Here is a 24116-nt window from a genome sequence, read left to right as displayed (position 1 = left end):
TTACCTCCCTTGCTGTGCAGCCGAGCCAACCAGCGTGCCACAAACCTGGCTGTTGCTTTCCCCTAAGAGGCCACGCCCTGACAGTATCCAACAGGGCAGATCTATTTAAGAGGGGAATGGCAGCACAATACCAGTCCACACCTACTCATCTTCCTAGTGGTCCTCAATGCTTTTGTGTCCATGCAGCCTTTACTTGTGTGACCAGCTCAATAAATATGCTTTCCACAAAAATCTCAACTTATGGATGGTCTATCATGAGTCTATCTGCAGCTCCAGCTGCTTCCTGAGGTCAATCAGGAGCTGCAGCTGAACACACTTTTTTGCATACATGGCCACCATGGAGACTGGAGGTGTCCCTGACTTCCCACATATTGTCGGAGGAGCATTCTATGAGTTCTCCTGCCATTATGAGCTTTAACAATGGCAAACAATAAACTAGGAACCAATTTCTCAACCTTACTCTGACCGACCAGATCAGATTTCTCTCTTTCTCTCTCTGTCTCTGTCTCCCGCTCTATTCCTAGCAAACTACAAATTACAAAAATATGGACTTTACACTCTGTCTTCCTCCAGGTATTATTCACTCAGTTTACCAAGCTGGTTCCTAAGCAGTTAATCCTCTTGCTCTATGTCACTTGTTGAACCTTGTTGTCACCTCATGAGTTTCACTTCTTGATTCAGCTCCTGCTGTCACGGTTCACCCCCAGGTTCATGGGCTCGTCTCCTGTCGTTCACCTCCAGGTTCACACACTGCTCTTCTGCCATACACCCTAAATTGACTCCTCTCCCTCTCCCTCTGTTCACCCCTAGATTCACTCACTCCCCTTCCTCCATTCACCCCCAGGTTCACTCACTTCTCTTCTGCCATTCACCCCCATATTCACTTCTCTCCCCCCCCTCCATTTGCCCCCAGTTCGTTCACTCCTCTCCTACTACCCCTGCTGCACTAACTGATGCTTTTTGAGTTTGTGGGAAGTACTTGGTGTTTCCAATCCCTGCAGTCTGAGCAAACTTGTCTTGCAAAAGAAGGAAAGTATATCATGATGCGTTTGGGTAATGTCGTACAGTCATGGAGGTCCACAGCACAGGAAAAAGGCCCTACAGCCCATCAAATCTGTATCAGTCAAAAGCAAGCACCTAACTATTCTAGTCCCATTTTCCAGCACTTGGCCCATAGCCTTGTAGGAGAAAGTGAAGACTGCAGATGCTGGAGATCAGAGTTGAGAGTGTGGTGCTGGAAAAGCACAGCAGGTCAGGTAGCATGCAAGGAGCAGGAGATCTCATGTTCCTTGGATGCTGACTGACCTGCTATGCTTTTCCAGCATCACATCATAGCCTTGTCTGCCTTGGCATTGCAAGTGTACATCTAAATACTTCTCAAATGTTATGAGGGTTTCTGTCTCTACCACTCTTAAAGGCAGTGAGTTCCAGATTGCCACCAACCTCTGCATCAAAAAATGTTTTCCTCACATCTCCTTTACACCATTTGCCCCTCACTTTAAATCTATGCCCCCAGTCTTTGATCCTTCTACCAAAGGGAAAAATTCTATCATGTTTACCCTATCTATCCCTCAGTCTTTGCAAACTTAGATGTGAATGTAAGGCTTGGAGCATTGTTGAGTGAATGACAGTTGGGTGAAGCTACAAATGACATTTGAGTCGTTATAGACAGAGATCATTGGTGAGAGAGTGAGCTGGGGTTTGGTGAATTGAGCAGTTTCTACAGCTACTGGTGCAATAGACAATAGACAATTGACAATAGGTGCAGGAGTAGGCCATTCAGCCCTTTGAGCCTGCACAGCCATTCAATATGATCATGGCTGATCATTCCTAATCAGTATCCTGTTCCTGCCTTATCTCCATAACCCTTGATTCCACTATCTTTGAGAGCTCTATCCAACTCTTTCTTAAATGAATCCAGAGACTGGGCCTCCACTGCCCTCTGGGGCAGAGCATTCCACAAAGCCACCACTCTCTGGGTGAAGAAGTTTCTCCTCATCTCTGTCCTAAATGGTCTACCCCGTATTTTTAAGCTGTGTCCTCTGGTTCGGCACTCACCCATCAGCGGAAACATGTTTCCTGCTGCAAGAGTGTCTAATCCTTTCATAATCTTATATGTCTCAATCAGATCCCCTCTCAGTCTTCTAAACTCAAGGGTATACAAGCCCAGTTGCTTCAGTCTTTCAGTGTAAGGTAATCCCGCCATTCCAGGAATTGACCTCGTGAACCTACTCTGTACTCCCTCAATAGCCAGAATGTCTTTCCTCAAATTTGGAGACCAGAACTGCACACAGTACTCCAGGTGTGGTCTCACCAGGGCCCTGTACAGCTGTAGAAGCACCTCTTTGCTTCTATACTCAATTCCTCTTGTTATGAAGGCCAGCATGCTATTAGCCTTCTTCACTACCTGCTGTACCTGCATGCTTGCCTTCATTGACTGTGTACAAGAACACCCAGATCTCTCTGTACTGCCCCTTTACCTAAATTGATTCCATTGAGGTAGTAATCTGCCTTCCTGTTCTTGCCACCAAAGTGGATAACCATACATTTATCCACATTAAACTGCATCTGCCATTCATCTGCCCACTCACCTAACTTGTCCAGGTCACCCTGTAATCTCCTAACATCCTCATCACATTTCACCCTGCCACCCAGCTTTGTATCATCAGCAAATTTGCTAATGTTATTGCTGATACCATCTTCTATATCATTAACATATATTGTAAAAAGCTGCGGTCCCAGCAAGGATCCCTGCGGTACCCCACTGGTCACTGCCTGCCATTCCAAAATGGAGCCGTTTATCACTACCCTTTGTTTCCTATCAGCCAACCAATTTTCAATTCAATCTAGTACTTTGCCCCCAATACCATGCACCCTAATTTTACTCACTAACCTCCTGTGTGGGACTTTATCAAAAGCTTTCTGAGAGTCCAGGTACACTACATCTACTGGATCTCCCTTGTCCATCTTCAGAGTTACATCCTCAAAAACTTCAAGAAGATTAGTCAATCATGGTTTCCCCTTCATAAATCCATGCTGACTCTGACCTACCCTGTTACTACTATCCAGATGTGCCGTAATTTCATCCTTTATAATAGACTCCAGCATCTTTCCCACCACTGAGGTCAGACTAACTGGTCTATAATTTCCTGCTTTTTCTCTCCCACCTTTCTTAAAAAGTGGTATAACATTAGCCACCCTCCAATCCTCAGGAACCGACCCCGAATCTATCGAACTCTGGAAAATAATCACCAACGCATCCACGATTTCCCGAGCCACCTCCTTCAGTACCCTGGGATGTAGACCATCAGGCCCCGGAGACTTATCAACCTTAAAACCTAACAGTCTCTCCAATACCAAATCCTGGCAAATATAAATTTCTGTAAGTTCAGGTCCTTCAGCCACTGTTACCTCTCCTGGTGCAGTTGTAAAGATGTGCCATTTGAAAATGAATGCATTGACCTTGACTACTCAAGTGTGATCACTGAACATCTCCTGATCTTGTATCAAGGTCCTCAGGGCAACTTTGTTCACAGTAATTTCAGTGGTTACCTGCCCACATTCCCTTCTAAATGCTTGACTGGAGGCCCCGAATCTCTGTGTGAGCAACGTAGTCCTACTACAATAGCTCTCAGTATATGCTGGAGCCAGAATCCATCTTGTTTTAAATTGTGATGTGAGCTTTAAGCACTAGTTTGAGAAGGCATTCTTATATAATTCGCTCTCCTACTGAGGTCTGCAGCCACTCAAGAGTGCAGTTCAGTGCTGGGCTGCATGTCATCATCACTAAAATTAACATGAGTGCTGACTTTCAGTGCTCCCTATACTACTCTGAAAAAGTACTGATTAAACACCAAGTTCTTGAAAACACAATGTCCCCTTGCTGGACATGTTTTCAGCTGGCAGGTATGCAAAATAGCCATAATGTTCTTGCCCACAATTCTCCATAAAGCAGGAGGGTTTCCATTCATTCTCGAAGTATTGAGGTCCTTAATGGGCCAATTAATAGCTGCTTAAGGATCAGTCTGTCTTCACTGCTATCATAGACTAGACATTGAAAGGCCGGTGAGTGTGTGAAGGCTGACTTTCTCACCAACGTTGGGGAAATGGCAGTAAAGAATGAGGGAGTACCTGCTTCATGGGGTGTTCTGTGCACAAGAGGGCAGCCTCCCAAAGATAATATTGCCGTATTGTGCCTCCTGACCTGGCTTCCAGAACCTGCCTCACTCATAGGTCAAAGAGGATTCTGCATAATCCAAGATGGAGGATGGGAAAAAAATTGTGGCTGTCAGAGCTGCTCTTTTTTTGAGCTAGTTTCAGTGTTGATTTCCTCAAATTTTTGGAACAGGAATTACCGTTTTATAAGCTGTTGCATTGTTCTTGAACTTTGGAAAAAAAGAGATCAAAACAACAACAATTTAATAAAAGGAGGAAGAGAGAGGAAACAGATGCCACGTTAGAGGTGAAGCAAACAAGTATTAAACCTGCACAGCTGTCTGATCCAGCAGTGAACGTGCACAGCTGACTGCCTCAGCTTTTTGTAACAAGTGTCTCCAGACATTGGTTTGTTCTAAGAAAAATAGACGAACAGTGTAATTCACATGTGACCTTGGAGAAATCTGTATGACTTGCTCTCAGCAGGGGAGCAGCTAAGTGGATATTTTTAAAAGTGCAAGCCTACTGTTTTTATTGTAAATTTACAATAGTGAGTGAAGTAGGATTTTCTTGATTATGTTGTTAATTGAGATCTGCCTCTTGATTAATTTTAAAAATATAAAACATAGATAGTACATTATCAGGGAGCAGTGTTTTTAAAACAGGAAGACAGTGCTATTTTCTGGGTACATTATTGCTAAAGTGAAAAGATGGCATTTAGTAGAATGATGTGCTCTTCCTGTTGGATGTGGGAGATTAGGGAGAGTTTTAATGTTCCTTATGTTATGTGTGCATCAAGGGTGTTTGGTTGCGAATTCTATCAGATTGCATAGATTGGATTGAATGGCAGTTAGAGGCAATGAGGAATTTACAGGAACAAGGGGGTGTGGCGGATGGCAGTTATAGGAAGGGAAGAAAAACTGCAGACACAGTCAGGTAGATGAGTTGCCTCCTGGAAAGGTAGGAGAGGGAGGCAGGTAGTGCAGTAGTCTCCTGTGGCTATCCCCACCTCAAACAAGTGTGCTGTTTTGGAAGATGTAGGGGGTGATGCACTCTCGGGGGAATGTAGCATCAACAGCCAGCTTTCTGGTACTGAGACTGGCTCTACTGTAATGAGGGGTACGTCAGGTTCCAAACAATCGATTGTGATAGGGGACTCTCTAGTCAGAAGCACAGACAGGCATTTCCATGGCCAACAATGAGCCATCAGGATGGTGTGTGCCTCCTTGGTGCCAAGATCAAGGACAACTCAGAGAAGGTGCAAAATGTTCTCAAAGAAGGATCAGCAGGAGATCATTGAATACATTGGAACTAATGTCATAGGAAGAGAAAAGGACAGGGTCCTGAGAACAGAATATAGGAAATTGTGCAGGGATTTAAAAAGTAGGCCCTTAAGTATAGTGATATCTGGTGCCTCGAGCTAGTGAGAATAAGAATAGGAGGATAGAGCAGATGAATACATGGCTGAGGAGCTGGTGTAGGGAAGGATTCACATTTTTGGATCATTGGAATCTTTTCTGGGGTAGAGGTGATCTGTATATGAAGGACAGATTGCACTTGAATTGGAAGAGGACTAATATACTGCCTGAGAGATTTGCGAGAGCCAGTCAAACTGTCAAGGCAGGCAGGAACAAAACAGAGTGTATGACTGTATGACTGATAAATTAAACAGCATTTATTTCAATGCGAAAGACCTGACAGGTAAGGCGGACGAACTCAGGGCATGGTTGGGAATATGTGACTGGGATATCACAGCGGTTTTACAGAAATGTGGCTCAAGGATGGACAGGACTGGCAGCTTAATGTTCCATGTATAGGTTTTGAAGGAAGGATAGAAAGGGGGCAAGAGAGGGTGGGAAATGACGTTATTAATTGGGGATAACATTACAGCTGTACTTAGGCAGGGCATTCCTGGGAGTACATCCAAGAAAGGTATTTGGGTAGAACTGACAAATAGAAAGGGATGATTGCCTGATTGGGATTGTACTATAGATTGCACTAACAGTCAGTGAGAAATTGAGAGGCAAATTTGTAAGGAGACCTCATTTATCTATAAGCATAATTGGGTGGTAATTCTAGAGGATTTTAACTTTCCAAACATAGACTGGGACTACCATAATGTTAAGGGATTAGATGGAGAGGAATTTGTTAAGAGTATACAAGAAAATTTTCTGATTCAGTATGTGGATGTACCTACTAGAGAAGGAGCAAAACTTGACTTACTCTTGAGAAATAGCTGTCAGTGGGGGTGCACTTTGGGGCCAGTAATCATTCTTCTCCTAGTTTCAAAATAGTAATGGAAAAGGATAGGCGGGATCTAAAAGTTTAAGAACTAAATTGGAGGAAGGTCAATTTTGACTGAATTAGGCAAGAACAAAGTTAAAAATCACACAACACCAGGTTATAGTCCAACAGGTTTAATTGGAAGCACACTAGCTTTTGGAGCAACACTCCTTCATCAGGTGATAGTGGAGGGCTCGATCTAACACAGAATTTATAGCAAAAATTTACAGTGTGATGTAACTGAAATTATACATTGAAAAATTGATTGTCTGTTAAGCCTTTCATCTGTTAGAATACAGTGATAGTTTCACTTCTTTCATGTGTAAATCACAAAACCCTTTTTTTTAAAGTTGCATTCTTGGGTTAGCTGTTAACAATGGTGATAGCTAGATAACATGTTGAAGGTGTTGGCCCCCTGTGTTCTCTGGGGAGAAAGTGAGGACTGCAAATGCTGGAGATCAGAGCTGAAAATGTGTTGCTGGAAAAGCACAGCAGGTCAAGCAGCATCCAAGGAGCAGGAGAATCGACGTTTCAGACATGAGCCCTTCTTCAGGAATGAGGAAAGTGTGTCCAGCAGGCTAAGATAAAAGGTAGGGAGGAGGGACTTGGGGGAGGGGTGAAGGAAATGCAATAGGTGGAAGGAGGTCAAGGTGAGGGTGATAGGCCGGAGTGGGGGTGGGGGCGGAGAGGTCAGGAAGAAGATTGCAGGTTAGGAAGGTGGTGCTGAGTTCGAGGGATTTGACTGAGACAAGGTGGGGGGAGGGGAAATGAGGAAACTGGAGAAATCTGAGTTCATCCCTTGTGGTTGGAGGGTTCCTAGGCTGAAGGTGAGGCACTCTTCCTCCAACCATCGTGTTGCTATGGTCTGGCGATGGAGGAGTCCAAGGACCTGCATGTCCTTGGTAAGGACCTGCATGTCCTTGGTGGAGTGGGAGGGGGAGTTGAAGTGTTGAGCTACGGGGTGGTTGGGTTGGTTGGTCCGGAGTCCAAAACTAGTGTGAGAGGAGAAAGATTTAAAAGGGACCTAAGAGACAATGTTTTCAGGCAGAGGATGGTGCATGTATGGAATGAGCTGCTAAAGGAAGTGGTGGAAGCTGGTGCAATTGCAATATTTGAAGGACATCTGGATTGGTACATGATTAGGAAGGGTTTAGAGGGATATGGGACAAATGCTGGCAAATGGGACTTCATCAATTTCGGAGATCTTGTTGGCATGGATGAGTTGAGCCAAAGGGTCCATTTCCCTGCTGTACAGCTCTATGATTCCATGATTCTAATTGTATAAGACCAATGTTGTGGGGGAGGGAGATGTAAGATTTACTCTGAACAGTGAACACTTCACTACATAAATTCAAAACAATTCAGAACTGAATTCCAGAAATTGCTCATGGTAAAACTGACCTGGGGAAGCTAAAGACAGCATACCACAATGCTGAGAACAGATGAGAATATAATTTGCCTATTCACACCCAGACAAGTCCTGCCAGTACTTTTGAAAAAATAGTGAAATAGGAAGTTGAGGTAATGCTTCACTATGGTGCCATTATATTTGTAACCAAAATGTCAAATTGGCGTTAGTAGTTGATACTAGTTGGAAATCTGAATGTTGAATTAAAACTTTGTGTGGACTTTACGCAACTAAATAAATTTGCAGTGTCAGAAATCTATCCTATGGCTTGAGGATTGATGAAGGTTTTGTAACACTTGCAAGGGTACCATTTTCACCAATTTTGATTCTAATAGTGGATTCTGCGAGTCATCATTCAATGAAGAATCAACATTCTTAAAAATGTTCACGACACCTTTGGATAGAATTGCGTTAACCTTTAATCTTTTAGTATCATTTCTACACAGAAAATATTCCAGGGGCCAAACATATTGGAGAGATTCAAAGGTGGTGTATTGTCACAAAGATGACATTCTACTGCATAAATCAACTAGGCTGAGTGTGACAAAAGGATAAGACCCAGTACTAAACCTTTGCAGGAAGCAGGATTGACATTAACTGAGAATTGTGAGTTCTTTATGCCTAGTGTCAAGTGCTTGAAACATAAAGTTCAAGCAATAGGCATAACAGTAGACCCCTGAGAGACAAAGGCTGTTGTCCTTTATCGTTAAAATCACCCAGTAACAACACAATCAAATGAGCAAGTATCAACTACATCTTGCACAAATCAATGAATCATGACAAGAACTCTTCAGACAGACCAAGCATCAATGAGAGGCATGGAATGAAAACCAACAGTAGTCTTTCGAAAGGAAAAATGCTGATGTTATCAGAAATTCTAGCATATTCTGATTCTGAACTGCCACCCAAAGGCTGCTAAGGCATCATTGACTGAACTAGGGGCGTGTTCTTCTCAGTCAAATACGATGGCAAAAGAATACCAGTTTACTACTTTTCAGATCATTAACAGAAACTGAACACAGGTACTTTGTGATCAAAAACGAAATGCTCTCAGCTACTTGAGCAAGCAAAACGTTTTCTGATGCATGTTCTAGGGTTACAATTCAGAATAAAAATAGATGGAACAGTAAACAAAGTGCAACAATGCCATCAATGATTAAAAAAAAATTAGATTAAGGCTGATGAGATAAAAATGCTACAATAGAATACTTTCAGGGAAAGTAGCAGCTCACAGCAGATACAGTATATTGTCAAGAATACCAGTTGATCAACCAAAGTAGGAAGATCATCAAATTCAATAAAGAGTTTTTCATATCCTCAAGGACCAGTACTTGCCTTTTATAGCAAGAAAATGACCGGAAATCAAACAAGGGTGCAACAATAGATACATTGCACTCTGGAGCAAAGAGAAACGAAGCAGATCAATGAGAGGAAAGCATTAATAGGATGAACTAACTATCCAGACTTTGAGGAAGAGAACATCATCCAATAACAGACATCTCTGACAACTCAAATAATGACTCTTAGAGTGCAAATGTAAACATAGAGAGCGCATATTTGTAACCACCTCTCAGGAAACTTTGACAAGAGTTTGGGAAAATTGGTCAACCCACTGTAACAGCTATCCCTTGGTAACAAAGACATTTGGAGGAAATGTAGGAGGATTGTATGAAGTTAACGAAGGAGTTGGGGGCTAGATTTAGAGTAAATGATTAATACTTGACCAAGTAATTAGAGAATATGTTGTAATGTAACAGATCATATGATGATGAAGAGAATCTTAAGAAAGAAGCAACAGTCTGGACCTCATGCTACTTCTAAGTGTGTATAGCTGTCAGAATGTGAGTAAACACCTACTTCGAAAAGACATTAGATTTCAACAGCCCATCTCTTAAGTAATATACTTCTCCCATCCTCCTTCAAGATTGACCACGCACTTCACTCTTCTTCCAAAATCCTGAGCACTTACTGTCCAAAACAACCCAGTTTAACTGTCTCTAGTATTGATTTGCTTCTTGGGAAGGAAGTTAAACTTTGGGAGCACAGGGAGTTCAGATTGGATTGCAAAATTGCCATGTTGAGATACAGGACAGTGCGAACTGGAGTTAAAGTGGTGACATCAGAATTGGAGTGTTGGGTAAGTGGGGAGGGCAAGAAAGTGGGAGCAAGACTTCAAATGTTCAAGTGTGAAACATGGAGATGAGAGCAGGATTTGGGCATTCAAGTTATGAGATCAGAAATCAGACACTGAGAGTTAAAATTATAAAACACAATGATGTCAAAAGGGGGTTTGGAATGGGGACTGAATGTGGCAAGATCAGGATCACAACAAATATTGATTAATGAGCTCTTGTAACTTGTAAATAATGATGTGCAAACATAAATTGGAATTAGTACAATTTTTTTATTGTTCTGTTAATTTGAATTATTGACATTACACTCAGTTAGAATGTTCCTGTGCAGGCATTTTCTCAAGTAGATAAAAAGTATTAAACAATTAAGCACATAATTTAGTCTATTTTTGGGGTGTCATATAAACATTTAACACTCCAGTAGTTTTACTTTAATGTGCTGCTTCATCTGAACACCAGGGCTCATTTCATTTCCTGAAATGTGTTCACTGAATTGACTTGGCTGTTGATGAATAGATTATGACCTGCCTAACATCTAACTACCCCACTTGACCACCCAACCCACATTTGATTGCATAACTACACCCCACTATGTCCCCACTGAAACAACCCTCCACTACTAAACTCTCTATCCATATTACAAAACTCCCCACGTCAACCATTAAATTCCCCAGGTCTGAACATCAAACTCCCTAGCCTGACCATGTCTATCCTAATGTCCACAGACTACTTGAACCACCAGACCACTTTCTGCCCCTGACCATACCTCCTGACTCCTCCACAAACTCCTGGCTCCCGCACAATCTCTTGACTCCCCCACGACCTCTCAATAACTTTATAGCCTCCAGGTTCCATTCCAACCACTCTATGCCCCCTATCTGGCCACCTTATTACCCCACCAAACCCTTGGCAACTCCCTCGTCAGTGATTGACCCCCAGATTCACCGAGCAACCCTGTGTATTCCCTGAATCTGCAACTCCCCCCCGATTACCAGAAACCCCTTAACCAAATCAGCCACTCATCCCGAATACCTGCATCACCACTTCTCCTATTTATTCACCTTGCCCACCTCACTCACTACCCAACTCACCTACTCATCTACCCCATCCACACATCTATCCCCCACCTACCCACTACCTACATCATGACATCACTCACTTACCTTACCTATCTATTCAACTGACTCATGTATCTAACTATCCAGGCAGCATCCTAGGAGTAGGAAAATCAACATTTCAGGCAGGAGACCTTCATCAAGAATGAGGGGCTCCTGCCCGAAAAGTCGATTTTCCTGCTCCTCAGATGCTGCCTGACATGCTGTGCTTTTCCAGCATCACTCTAATCTTGACTCTGATCTCCAGCATCTGCAGTCCTCACTATCCACCTCACTCACCCACCAACCTGCCCACCACAACCTCTCATCCACTCTTATATTCACTCACCTACTCATCATACCCATTCGGCCACATAATCCCTCACTTCCTCTGCTCATTTTCATTATTTTATTGTGGATAGGTACATGAATAGGAAGGTTTTAGAGAGAAATGGTTTAAACACTGGCAAATGGGACTACATCAGTTGGTGAAACTTAATTGGACGCAAAAGTCTGTTTCCGTGCTGTGCAATTCTATGACTGTATGGTGAGAATATGTACCTTGATATCTTAAGGAGTGTTTGAATCAAACTAAATGGATGCATTTAAAGGGAAGTGAGTCATGCATTTTGAGAGATAACAGAGTAAGGTTTCCAATCCTAGATTTACATTAAGGAAAGATGGGAGGAGTGATAGGGGAGTATAAATGCCAGCATAGACTGGTTGGGCTAAATGGCCTATTTCTATGCAATATATTGTGTTGTAATCCTATATGGTTACTAAGTGTAGTTCAATGTGATCAAGTGATATGCCAGTCATGGTTAAATTGTGGTAGTAAATACAAGCTGTGAAATATGGTTAGGTTTTGATTTGATCAGCAATGTTGATGGGTGAATGAAAGAGGATGATGATTTGAGAAGTGTGCAAGATTAGTGAATTAGTTGTCATCATTCATAGCATTTGAAGATGTATTTACTGACCTTGACATCTTGTGTGAGATCATTGAATGTCCTGCAGCAGTACAACCAGCTTCTCAGGGATACACTGTTGGTATTGACCATAGTGGCTAACTCTTCCTATTGCCTTCTTAGTTTCTCTCTTTAGGTCTCCTGGTCTTCTATAGACAAAGGGCTTTTCACCTGCACTGCTCCTGGACCAATGCCTCCAAAATTGTGTCACAGAACATTGAAGCATACTCTGTACTTTATTACACCATTATTCATTATTCTTACTGCTCAAACACTTTTCCATAACAATTTCCACCATATACTGTAGCTAGACTGCACCTGTTCCTCAAGAAATACAGGAGGGGGGAGCTTGACAGTGCAATAGGAGCTATTAGGGACATGGGTAGCAGGTGAGCGTGCAGTGTGATGTGAGAGTGTAGGGGCCTAACATTCATGATTACAATGAGCTAATGGCTCTATATAGGAGGTGGGCCTTCTAGCCTACCAGGCTCACTAACTCTATTGCTGCCTTGGACCTGTTGCCAGAGGAAGTGTGCACTCTAATTTCATCCCAACCGTTGTCTCCCCTCACTAAAAATATGATGGATGGGTGCCTCTTTAAGCAAAATGTTTTTTTCAGTCAAAAGTTTCCCCAACTGCCAAAATCCATCCCTCCTTGACAAAAGTCTTATCCCTTGAACACTGTTTCCAACTCCTTCACTGTTGCTGGATCACAAATTTGGAACTCCCAACCTAACATTACCATGGGCAAACGTTCATTACACAGACTATAGCAGTTCATGTTGGTTATTCACTACCTTGTTCAGGACAACAAAGGATGGAAAGCAAATGCCCACCGAGACAGTGCTGCCCGTATGTCACCGATATATATGTTTGTGTTAATAATTCCTAAATGGCACGCAGTAATTGAGGGAAAAGAAATGGGAGTTTAGTTGCAGTGCAAGTTTAATTGTTTCACAGAAGAAATCATGTGAGCCAAGCTAACTTAACTGCCAAGTGGAAAAAGTCACTGAGAGCTTCAGATTGAAATAAAATAAGGAAGCTGCCTCCATTTCCCATCTTAATCTTCACTCCCTCCACCATTGATGCACAGTAACACAGTTTATGACATCTGTAAGATGTGTTGCAGCAGTTCACCAAATTATCTTCACTAACACCTTCCAAACCGACAATCATTATCATCTAGAATGGCAAGGGCAGGAGAAGTATGGGAACACCACCACAGACATGTTCCCCTCCTAGTCACGCAATATCCTGACTTGAAACTATGTTGCCTTTCCTTCCGTGGCACTGGGCTAAAATCCTGGAACTCCTTCCAAACAGTACAGTAGCTGTCCCTCTTATTCAACCCTCATAATGAGGAGAACACAAACCACAGACTCCCAGAGTAAGAAAATGGAGATATCGAGAAAGCACAAGAATAGAGAAGGAAAAAAAAAAGAAACATGATATAGAAAATGCGGTTAATGAGAGATAAAGGAAGTGAAAAGAGAAAAGAAAAAGTCTAAAGAAGAAAGGGTATTTAAAAATATCCAAAATCCATATGTAGATCAGCAGCCAGTCATTTGTCAATGTGCAGGTCAATATATGGCCAATGAAAGGTTACACGCCTTCTTGAACTTACTTCCTACTCTTACATCATTGGCCTCTGACATCCACCATGTTTCAAAGGCAGCTACACCTTGCTGAAACATGGCTAATCTTTATGCAGTAATATTCAAATATCAATTGTCTTCGCAAGCAATTCAAAGACTGGTTTACAAACCTACTTTTGTTTCATCTTTTTGAACTCAGCTCTTATTTCCAATATTTGAGTATGGGTATTGTGTGCAGTAATTATAAACTTTTTTTGTTATTCATTCAAGAAAAGTTGATTAAATTGGCTCATTTTAAAGTGTGAGTTCATTTGGGTCTGGGAATACACAAGGCAAAGGAATACTCTTTAAGTTAATTTTGTTGCAACCAAATGAAGGGGAAAGTGAATAAAAAAGGGGAGCCAGTTCATCCCTTTTCACCTGGGAATTTGGCAGTTTGCAGCATCCCATCTGGAACCATAATAAATTCAGGATCCTTGTATTGGATCCGGTTGTAACAAGACAGCATTCCTGAAGTTACCCTGCTCATAGAGTAGTTCAAGTGTGCATCCATGAAAGCAGGTATCACTGATAACTTATGCTATTTATTGGTATAACAGTACTCAATCATTATCCAACTCTGTATTCTTTTGAGAATGTAAAAGGTTCTGTGGCATAATTTCAAAGGAAAGCACACGACTTCTCAAGTTGCCAGCTGTGACATATAAGAATCTACTCTTCCAAAGTTCTTTGTTGGCTTTATTGCACTTTGTGTTATATTGAGCTTATGAAAGGTGTTATATCAATGTAAGGTTTTGTTTGTGCTGTGCATGTTCTGAAGTGACTTCTGTTCAAAGATGAGATGTTCCTTACAACAATGTTGACTGGCTTTCTCACTCATTCCCCCTCTCACTGGAATTCATCAAAAGAATAGTGACCTGCCACCCAGGTTGTATTGCTAATAAACTACCCTACTGTGTCACTGAAGTTTTAAAAGGGAATTCGGGACCAAGAGAAAGAAATCAATTAAAATTCTTGCTGATTGCCAACTGAATTCACTTGTTAGGAAAGATAACATGACACCTGGTAGAGAACAGTCTCACTGAGGCTGGATTATTCATGATAGTCTTGTGGGTTGGGTTCATCACAAACTGACATTTTTTTCTACCTAATTTACTTTCCATAGTGATTCTATCTACATTTGATTCCTTCTCAGCAATCTCAAAATATGTGATTTTGAACTGTAACCTCATACCTTTTCTTTATAACTGAACACTGCAGTATCTGAATCTGCTTTTGTTAAGGTGCAGAAGCAGGCCATTTGGCCCATCATGTCAGCACTGGCTCTCTGAACATTTTGGTTTGGTGGTGATGTCCTGCCTTTTACCTGTAATGCTGAATACTATACCTATTTAAATCATCCTCCAGTGCCTTCTGGAATGCTTTAGTTGAACCTGTTTCCACCACATTTCTAGGGAATGTACTTCAGACCTTAACTCTTCATTTGATTTTTTTTTCACACCTTGCGTTTGTTTCTTTTGCAAATCATTTTAAATGCATTTGGTTCTTGATGTTTTTAATGGGCCTGTACTGCTTTCCCCTGTCTGCTTTGTCCAGACCCTTCATGATTTTCGAAAACTTCTATGAAATCTCTGCTCAGCCTTCTCCTCGCTCCAAGGTGAACAGCCCGAACTTCTCCAATCTACCACCATAACTCAAGTGTTGATTTCCTCATCCTTGGAACCATTCTTTCAAACCTCTTTTGCAGTTTCTCCAGAGCATTCACATTCTTCATAAAGGGTGGCGTCCAGAACTGGACACAATAATCCAGGTGAAGTCGAACTGGAGTCCTTTATAAATTCTTGCTGCTCTCATCCTTTGTACCTCGATTAATGAAGCCGAGATTACTTGTTATGAGGCACATCCTGGGCAGTTGGGACTTGGTGTAGTGGCACTACCACTGTGCGACAAAACGCTGTCTGCTTTATTCACAGTTCCGCACTCCCCTCCCTCCTTGAACAACTTCTGCTTCTCTTCAGTCCTTTACGGGAGCGGGGCGAGATTACTGGAGGTGGCTGTGCCGTTTGACACAATGAGGAGTGATTTTGCCGCTGGCGAGGGTTCAGTTTAAATGTCACTCATCACTCAGGCTGTTCCGATAGAAAAAGGAGCTGCTTCCCCGCCCTCGCGGGCAGCCTTTCTCCCAGCCACAACCTTGGCCAGGTCTGAGCGGTGCCAGGCTGGAGCTCCTGGCTGAGGGAGAAGGGAAAGCCCCTTGTTCTGGGGGTCCCCGAGAGGCTCAGGAAGGTGCGGAGAGGCGAAGGTACCGAGCAGCCGCTGAGGGGCCAAGGGAGGGAGAGCCTGCTCAGTCCGCGTTAGCTCGGTGGAGGGAGCTGGGCAGCTGGGTACAGGAAGATGCAGGGGGCTCCCAGGGAGTTGACCCAGCTCTCCGAGGCGGATTGAGACTGAACCTTGAGCAGGTTTCCCGTATTGAGCGTTCACGGGCGAAGTTGGTGTCGCTTTGAGCGAGCCCAGGAGCAGTGGGAGAGAGAGAGAGAGCAATGGACATGAACGTAAAGAAATTCACCGTGCGCCGCTTCTTCTCTGTTTACCTGCGCAAGAAATCCCGCAGCAAGAGCTCGAGTTTAAGCAAATACGAGGTTGGTTGCCTAAATGTTGCTGCATGACATGAACACGCTCCTTGTGCTTGGCCCTAGCTGCTTTCCAGCGGCGGGGCATCCCTGGGAGAGGAAACAAAGAGAGAGAGGGTGCGGGGTGGCATTGCATTGGGATGGGCTGGGGTTTGGCAAAGCCCGAGTACGCAGCAGGACAGCTGCTGGCGAGCCATGCCAAACACCGCAGGAGCTAGGGGCTGGACAGCTTCGCTGCATCAGGGCAAGGAGCACATTGCGATTACACAGGGAAATGGTTTGCCAGATTCGAGATTCCTGATCTTGCCAGGAGGCCAGCCCCTTTTGTCAGTCTTTTCTGACTGGTCTCCGTGTTATGGGTGCACCAGGGTTATCTGGGCCATTCCCCTTAGCCGGCAGTGATGTGTCAGTGTGTGTCCCCTCTTCGCCCTTGTTAAATGACTTAATTGCGAGAATTTCCAGGCACTCAGAAGTTAGATCATTGAATTATTTTATTTAAAATAACGACAGAATAACTGTTCCCCCCCCCCCCCCCCCCTCCGCACAAGGGTTTTCCCCCTCTCTCAGAGTCTCACTCTAGATTCAGAAGGGGCATACATGCTCTGAGATTTCTAACTATAGGATTTAAACAACTCAGCGGTTAGAAAGGGGAATTGTACTGACTGCAGTCGGAATGGTCCCGGCACAATTAATGCCATTTAGTCTGGCTACAGCCTGCGCTGTGTGGAAGGTGAACATAGACTGCAGTGTGGGGACCGCTGCTGACCAGTTTGAAGCGAAATATCCAACAAAGGCGAGGTATCCATGCCCGGCCAATTCATTCCCCTCGCTTCCTTTGTAGATTTGAAATCAAATCTCCAGCAGCCGTCCCTTCTCAGTGCTATCTCTTCCTCTGCATGACAACAGCTCGCTCATGCTCAAAAATCCAAACAAAACCCTTTGTGTCAGGACAGGAAATATCTTCACTTCTCTCTCGGAACATGCCGGCGATGGCACGAAATATGATCTCGGACAAAGCAACAAAATGCAGAATCAGGTCATGGTGTTCATTTCAAATACTGCACCAAAGACCTTCAATTCTTTGATTCCTTTCAGTTTTTTGTTTCTCCTCCACATGCCTCTCCGTGAGTCCAATGGGCACCGGCATCCCTCCCAAGCTTCAGTTGTGAATTCCTTCCCGAAACCACCTCTGCCCATCACCACCTCTCTCCCAGTCTTTACAAATTCTTCTTAGAGCCACCTCTTGGCTTCCTCCAGCTTTCCTGATAGCAGCTTAAAAAGTCAACATTGTGGCTGTGTGCACTTCTGTGAAGGACCTCGGTGGGAGGATTATATCGCCGCAGAAATGCAAGTTGTTGCCATGTCCTGGCTGCAATGTCAATATTTCTGTGTAGACTGATCAAAGGGACTGTGTGTGTGTGTGTGTAAGGGTGTGAATGTGGGTGTGAGGGGTTGGAGAGGTACCATATATAGTGAGAAACGAAACCGTGATTTGGGTGCTGGGTGCCAATCTGAGATTTTGAACAGAAGGTACCTGTGGGCAGATGTGTGGGGAAAATATTGACACTGTGACATTACAAATACCTTGTAGTCAATTTATAACATCAGGATATAAATATGCTATCCATTGATCAATAGAATAAATGTACAAGACAGAAAGAAAGACTGTCGGTATTAGGACCTGAATAAGTTATACCCTCTACTGTAAGCAGTACAAATATCTGTGTCCAGAGGGTCTGAGTGGGTATTGGTGGTCCTGCGATCCAGTATTATGTTCAGCATGAATTTGTTGGACCAAGGGGTCTGTTTCCATGCTGTATGACTCTATGACTCTATTAGGGAAATCTCACATGGAGAAGTCCATGCTTCATTCACATATTTTACAGATTTCATGGTATTTCATTACTTCAGTAACATAATTCTGATTTTGGTCTTATACAAATATTAACTGAAAATAATCACTATGAATTTATTTCTTTAATGCACAATTTCCAAATACAAAGAAAATAATATAAAATGTGACCCATGACCATTGTTCTCAATTCTCTTGACACTGTTGAGATTTCCTGGTCTCCATACCAGAGGAAATTGAGTGCGTCTGTCTTAAATAGACATAATGTGGGACAGCATGAAGTTGACCATGCAGGAGTTTTCCCTCACTTTCCTCCAGTTATAGTGAATGGATTCCATTTTGTAGGGGTGCTTGGAGGAATTGATGCAAGTGTTTGCGCCTGGCACTCCCTCACATTGGAGAATCTAAGGAGACAAACAGTTAGGCCTCAAAGGAGAAGTGAACACTTTTAAAAAATATTTTCAACACAATGGAGCTGGACGCCTTCTGGCTGAAAGTTCTTTTATTTGCCATTCCTGATTAAATGGGATCATTGCCAAAGTGCTTTATCCCATAATGTGAGAAATGTAGATGGATTCAAATCTCCAGAATAGAAATTATGACAGATGGAAGCTTTTTTAGCTCATCAGTGTGTAGTCATGAATTGACTGATGCAGTGAAAGCCATCAATTGTTAGTTAGTGGAGCTTTATTGATTATTTACTGAAGCAGTCTGCCTTTAGCTTTACTCGTGTAAATGGAATTTGTACTTGGGGGAATGCAGGGCAAAACTCTGTGAATTAAAAATGTAATATTGGAAAGAATATGAATAACTTGCATTCTAGAAGCAAATTACTTTTGTTTTGGATAATTTGGATTTTGAGTATTGCTTAATATGTATTATGTGAGACCTTATATTTCGAATCAACTTGATATGTTTCCTATTCTGTTCACTGTAATTTTGTTTCAAGCCTTTTGTTTTTACTCCTGCAGCATGTCCCCTTCAGTTTCATTTTCCGTTATGTTCTTGCAGAGGATTTCACCATACATTAAGCATTTCTTGTGCCTGAGAGGAGATTTGGGCATGCTGTTTGTTTTAGCTTCCAGTTGGATGGGAGTGATGCATGGCCAATATTTCCCAACTGAGTGTCCTTCCTTCTGCAAAGCTCTCTACTCTCTGATCAGCACTCCCTTATAAACCATTGCTCAGGTTTCCTATCCACACACCTGCATGGGAAACTAAAACTTGTGGTCACATGGTGTTTTGTCTCAATTCCCATGTCACTGCCTAGGATATTTACCTCTGCCTGGAACATGCTCACATTTAATTCACTGAGATGGTAAGTCAAACAACCAACTGAAGAAGGAAGCTCCACAAATATCCCCTTTCTCAATGATCAGGGAACCTCCATCAAAAAACAAGACTGAAGTATTTGCAAATAGCTTTGGGTGGCAGTCCCAAGGATGATCCATCTTGACCTCTCCTGAAGTCTGCTGCATCACAGACGCCAATCATCAACCAGATTGATTCCACGTGAAATTAAAAAATGATTGAAGGAACTGAATAATGCAGAAGTTATGGACCCTGTTAACATCCTGGCAATAGTATTGAAGACTTGTACTACAGAACTAGCCATGCCACTGAACAACTGTTCCAGTACAGTTGCCCAGGTATGTTCTATCCACAAAAATTAGGACAAGTCTTATCTGACCATACTGCCCCATCAGTCTACCCCTTGATCATCAGCAAAGTGATGGAAGGTGTCACAACAATGTTATCCAGTAGGACTTACTCAACAATAACTTGCACATTGACACTCAGTTAGAGTTCCACCTACACCACTCAGCTCCTGACCTGCTTTGGTCAACAAATATAGAAAAAAGAGGTGAATTCAAGAGAGGATATGAGAGTGACTTCCCTTAACCCAAAACAGCACTTGTCCGAGTCTGGCATGATGGATCACTGGCAAAATTGAAGTCAGTAGGACTCAAGAAGAAAACTTACTACTGTTTGGAGTCATGCTTAGCACAAAGGAAGATGGTTGTGGTTTTTGAAGATGATCAACTGGAATCTCATTGCATGACTTCCTCAGGGTAGTATCCTTGGTCCAACCATCTTCAGCTGCTCCATAAATGACCTTCCCTTCATTATATTGTCAGAAGTGAGGACATTTCCTGATGACTGCACAATATTCAGCACCAGTCATAACTCTCCAAATGGTCGATGGTTCCCTCATGCAGCAACACCTGGATAACAGCTCCTCGGAACACCTTCACCCTCACCTCCATCTACCTATTGCACTCTCAGCTACCTTCCCCCCCCCATTCCCCCTCCCATTTATCTCTCAGCCTCCCGGCCCACAAGCCTCATTCTTGATGAAGGGCTTTTGCCCGAAACATCGATTTTCCTGCCCCTTGGATGCTGCTTGACCTGCTGTGCTTTTCCAGCACCACTCTAATCCCAACACCTGGATAACATCCTGGCTTGGGTAGCTAATGATCAATTAACATTCATCCAGATAAGTGCCAAGCAATAGCCACCTAATAACCATCTTAACAAGAGAGAATCTCACCATCACTCCTTGATTTTCAATGGCATCAGCATTATTTAACACCTTACTATCGATATCCTGTAGTGCAAAATTGATCAAAAATTGAACCAGATCAGCTGCATAAATGCTGTAACTAAAATAATACATCAGAAAAGGGAATTCTGAAGTCACTAACTCATTGACCTATTCCCCAAAGCCATCCACAATGAGTGGTGTAAAACAATCTCCATTTTCCTGGATGTGCACAAAGCTTTACTCCATCTAGTACATCGCAATGCAGTTGACTGGCCCCCATCCATAATTTCAAACATTCATTTCCTCCACCATCCATGTACGGTTGGAGCACTTTAATGTGTAAGATGCACAGCAGCAACTCATTAATGCCTCTTCAACAATATCTTGCAAAACTACAACTACTACCATCTGGAGAAATAAGAGCAAGAAATGCATGGAAGCATCAGTGCCCTCAAGTTCCCCTCCAGCTCACACACCATCCTGACCTTAAATTATATTGTCTTTCCTTCACTGATATTGGGTCAAATTTCTGGAACTCCTTTTTTAACTAGACATTGGGCATACAATTTGAAAAGAAACATTGATAAAATAAATTAGAGCTTATGAGTTTCTCAGTTGTATGGGTTAAGGAGCTTGGAGATGCAAGGTTGCATTCCGCTATTGGCAATTTGTGATTGAAATGCCACAAGTTTAGTTTCCTCTTTTCCAGTATAAAGATGAACTCAAAAATAATCTGTTTCATATAATGCAGAATTAGTTTCTAAAATCAAGTGGCAAAGCTGGTTAACACCTAAGATATGATCTGGACAAACAATAGTTCATGTGTGGGATGAAGTGCCAGAGCCAATAGTGAACACAGTTACAGTTACAGTGTTTAAAAGACATTTGGATAAGTTCATGAATAAGAAAGGTTTGGAGGGATATGGGCCAGGAGCAGGCAGGTGGGGCTAGTTTAGTTTAGGAACATGGTCAGCATGGACTGGTTGGACCAAAGGGTCTGTTTCCATGCTGAATGACTCAACTCTTTTTTAATCTCCACGCAAAGCAAAAGACAACCAGCACTTCGCAGAGGTAATTGTTTTTTTTTAAATGGCAAAGGAAAACACCCTTATTCACGAATGGCGTGAGAAGCAAATGATTAATTCTCATAGTCCAGTAGATTTCTTGTGATAAAATTGAATTGCTGCCAGCCACAGACTGATAGAAGAGTTTTCAAGTAAGCTTTGATATGAACGGGAATTAAGCTGGTTCCAAGTCTTTGTAAAGTAGTCACAGTTGAGATTCTTTAGGTTTACAAGATAGTCAAAATCCTGATATATGCAATCTTTAGCAGATTCCTAAATACATCAACCATGAGAAGGACAGAGACTTGCAGCTTTTCTGCAAACCTTGGAGGTTTTCTTCCTCCTGAATTGCTAGGTTTTTGAAACAAAAATTAAGACCAGAAAGGGTTGATGGGTAACTTTCTGTACAAAACTACATAATCCCCTACAAAGCCAGAGTTTCCTGCAGTGTAGCACAATAAAGCCCGTTATGTATCTCCCTAAAGGCTTTGCTTGGCTATTTTTTCAAAGTCAAGGTTTTTGTAATTAGCAAATAGATCACAACCCAATTTAAAATAATAAACTAAGTTTTGAAGAAGCCACATGATTTTCTTTCTCCCTTGTTAAATAAGTGCTTAATACAGTTCAATATCTTCCAGTGTTTTGTATAATTCATTAATATAGATATGTTGCCCAACAATAGTACCACTGGTTACTTCCTTGCACTTGAAAAAGGAAGACTGAAAAGATATTTTAGATTTAAATACTTTACACAGTTGACATGCATTTACAACAAACTTGTCAATGGATGTTGAATATGCCAGCAAATTCAAACAAATTTAGGATATATACATGGAGAAACAGATAGCTAGATAAATTTGACTACTTTTGGATATTGGTAATTCCCACAATTATAAACCATTAATAGAGTCAGGGAAATCTAATCAGAGTTCCTTTTCGAAGAATCCCTTATTCCATTTTTTGATAATTTGATTCCCCACATCATAGTAATTTTTGAAATACTTTGCATGATGTATTTTGGAATTTCATTAAATTGTCTCACCACTTTTCATTCAGGATGCATACAGTTACCAGAGAAAAGGAGCTGAATTTTTCACTTCAGGCTGGAATTAAACCCAGTTTTCAGATGTGAACTGAGTCTAGCCATTTACATTGCCCAGCTATCCTGCTTTATTGCAAAAACTAGAAGTGTATGTCACTTTTCCATGATGTTCACCTGATTATGTTTCTGAGAATCATCCCAAAACCTTTCCATAAAATAACTTAATTAAGTGAAGATCATTTGGCAGAATTGCAGAGAATTCTCTGTTCCTCGAAGAAAACAATCAATAGTTAAGTGTCACTGCAACCACCCAGACATCATTAGTTCAATGTTTCATGTGAGGCGGATACCATTGACAACACTCTCAAAATCACTTTGCTAAATTTATATTAAAAATCCAGCTTGGGAGTTCAATTCACAATCTTGTGACCAAGAGGCTGAACTAAGCAGACATAAGTAACTGCATAGTCTTGGATTAACGAAAAATACATTGGTGCACTGCCAGGTATAAGATTCAATTCCATAACAGGAGGCACAATTATTAATACTTGCTAAAATGATTGGATACTGGAAATTTACAAAATGATTTATTAAGCAAATTAATTTAATGTGACATTTCATTAAGGTGGATCACCAGAGAGTAATGCTTTTTTAGTTAAAGCCTGGAAACAGAAATACAATCATACCTTAGAATAAATTCAATAGTAGTGTTACTATACATTTAAACTAATAGTAACTCTGAAAGCCTGCAGAAAATGAAGCATCATTTTTCATTCAGCTGATCATATATAAGATGAAAATATTGTGACAAATGCCTCATTTTCAAAATGTTTGCTTAGGAGGGAGGGGTGGGGGGTGGCAAGCACAGTGGCTCACAGCACTAGCAACCTGGGTTTGATACCAGCCTTGGATGACGGTCTGTGTGGAGTTTGCATGTTCTCCCTGTGTCTACATTGGTTTCCACTTGGTGCTCCGGTTTCCTCCCAATGTCCGAGGATATGCAGGTTAGTTGGAATGGCCATGCTAAATTGCTTGTAGTGTGCAGGGATGTGTAGACTAGGTGGGTTAGCCATGGTAATTAGGGAGTTACAAGAATAGGGTAGATGCTGTTTGGAGAGTTGGCGGAGACTCGCTGGACCGAATGGTCTCTTTTCACACTGTAGGGATTCTATGAGAGAGTTGATGTACATCTGAATGAGGATGACCAAGATATTCGGCCAAGAGCCAAAATTTAGAGGAAACTACAGCTGAATTGTGTTTGCAAAGTAAAAATAAATCTGGAAATAGTCAGCATGCCTGGCGACAGGCCGCAGCATGTGCGGAGGGAAACAAAATTAACGCTAGAGGT

At 42.1% G+C, this 24116-nt stretch overlaps 1 protein-coding gene across 5 annotated transcripts in view; it reads left to right on the top strand.

Annotated features, from left to right (window-relative positions):
* Positions 1-24116, top strand: part of rps6ka2 (ribosomal protein S6 kinase, polypeptide 2) — a 436546-nt gene that overhangs the window by 193146 nt on the left and 219284 nt on the right. For 2 of the 5 annotated variants that reach the window (XM_072581036.1, XM_072581034.1), the window contains exon 1: positions 15572-16274. The exons of the other annotated variants lie outside the window; for them this stretch is intronic. In XM_072581036.1, coding sequence (XP_072437137.1) covers positions 16176-16274 — 99 coding nt within the window. In that variant the 5' untranslated portion in view covers positions 15572-16175. Of the gene's footprint in view, positions 1-15571; positions 16275-24116 lie in introns of those variants that run through there. 5 annotated transcript variants of the gene reach the window in all.

This window comes from Chiloscyllium punctatum, chromosome 11, assembly GCF_047496795.1.
Source record: "Chiloscyllium punctatum isolate Juve2018m chromosome 11, sChiPun1.3, whole genome shotgun sequence".
NCBI classification, from domain to species: Eukaryota; Metazoa; Chordata; class Chondrichthyes; order Orectolobiformes; family Hemiscylliidae; genus Chiloscyllium; species Chiloscyllium punctatum.
Note: the sequence above shows the minus strand (reverse complement) of the source record. Positions and strands in the feature narration are given on the sequence as shown.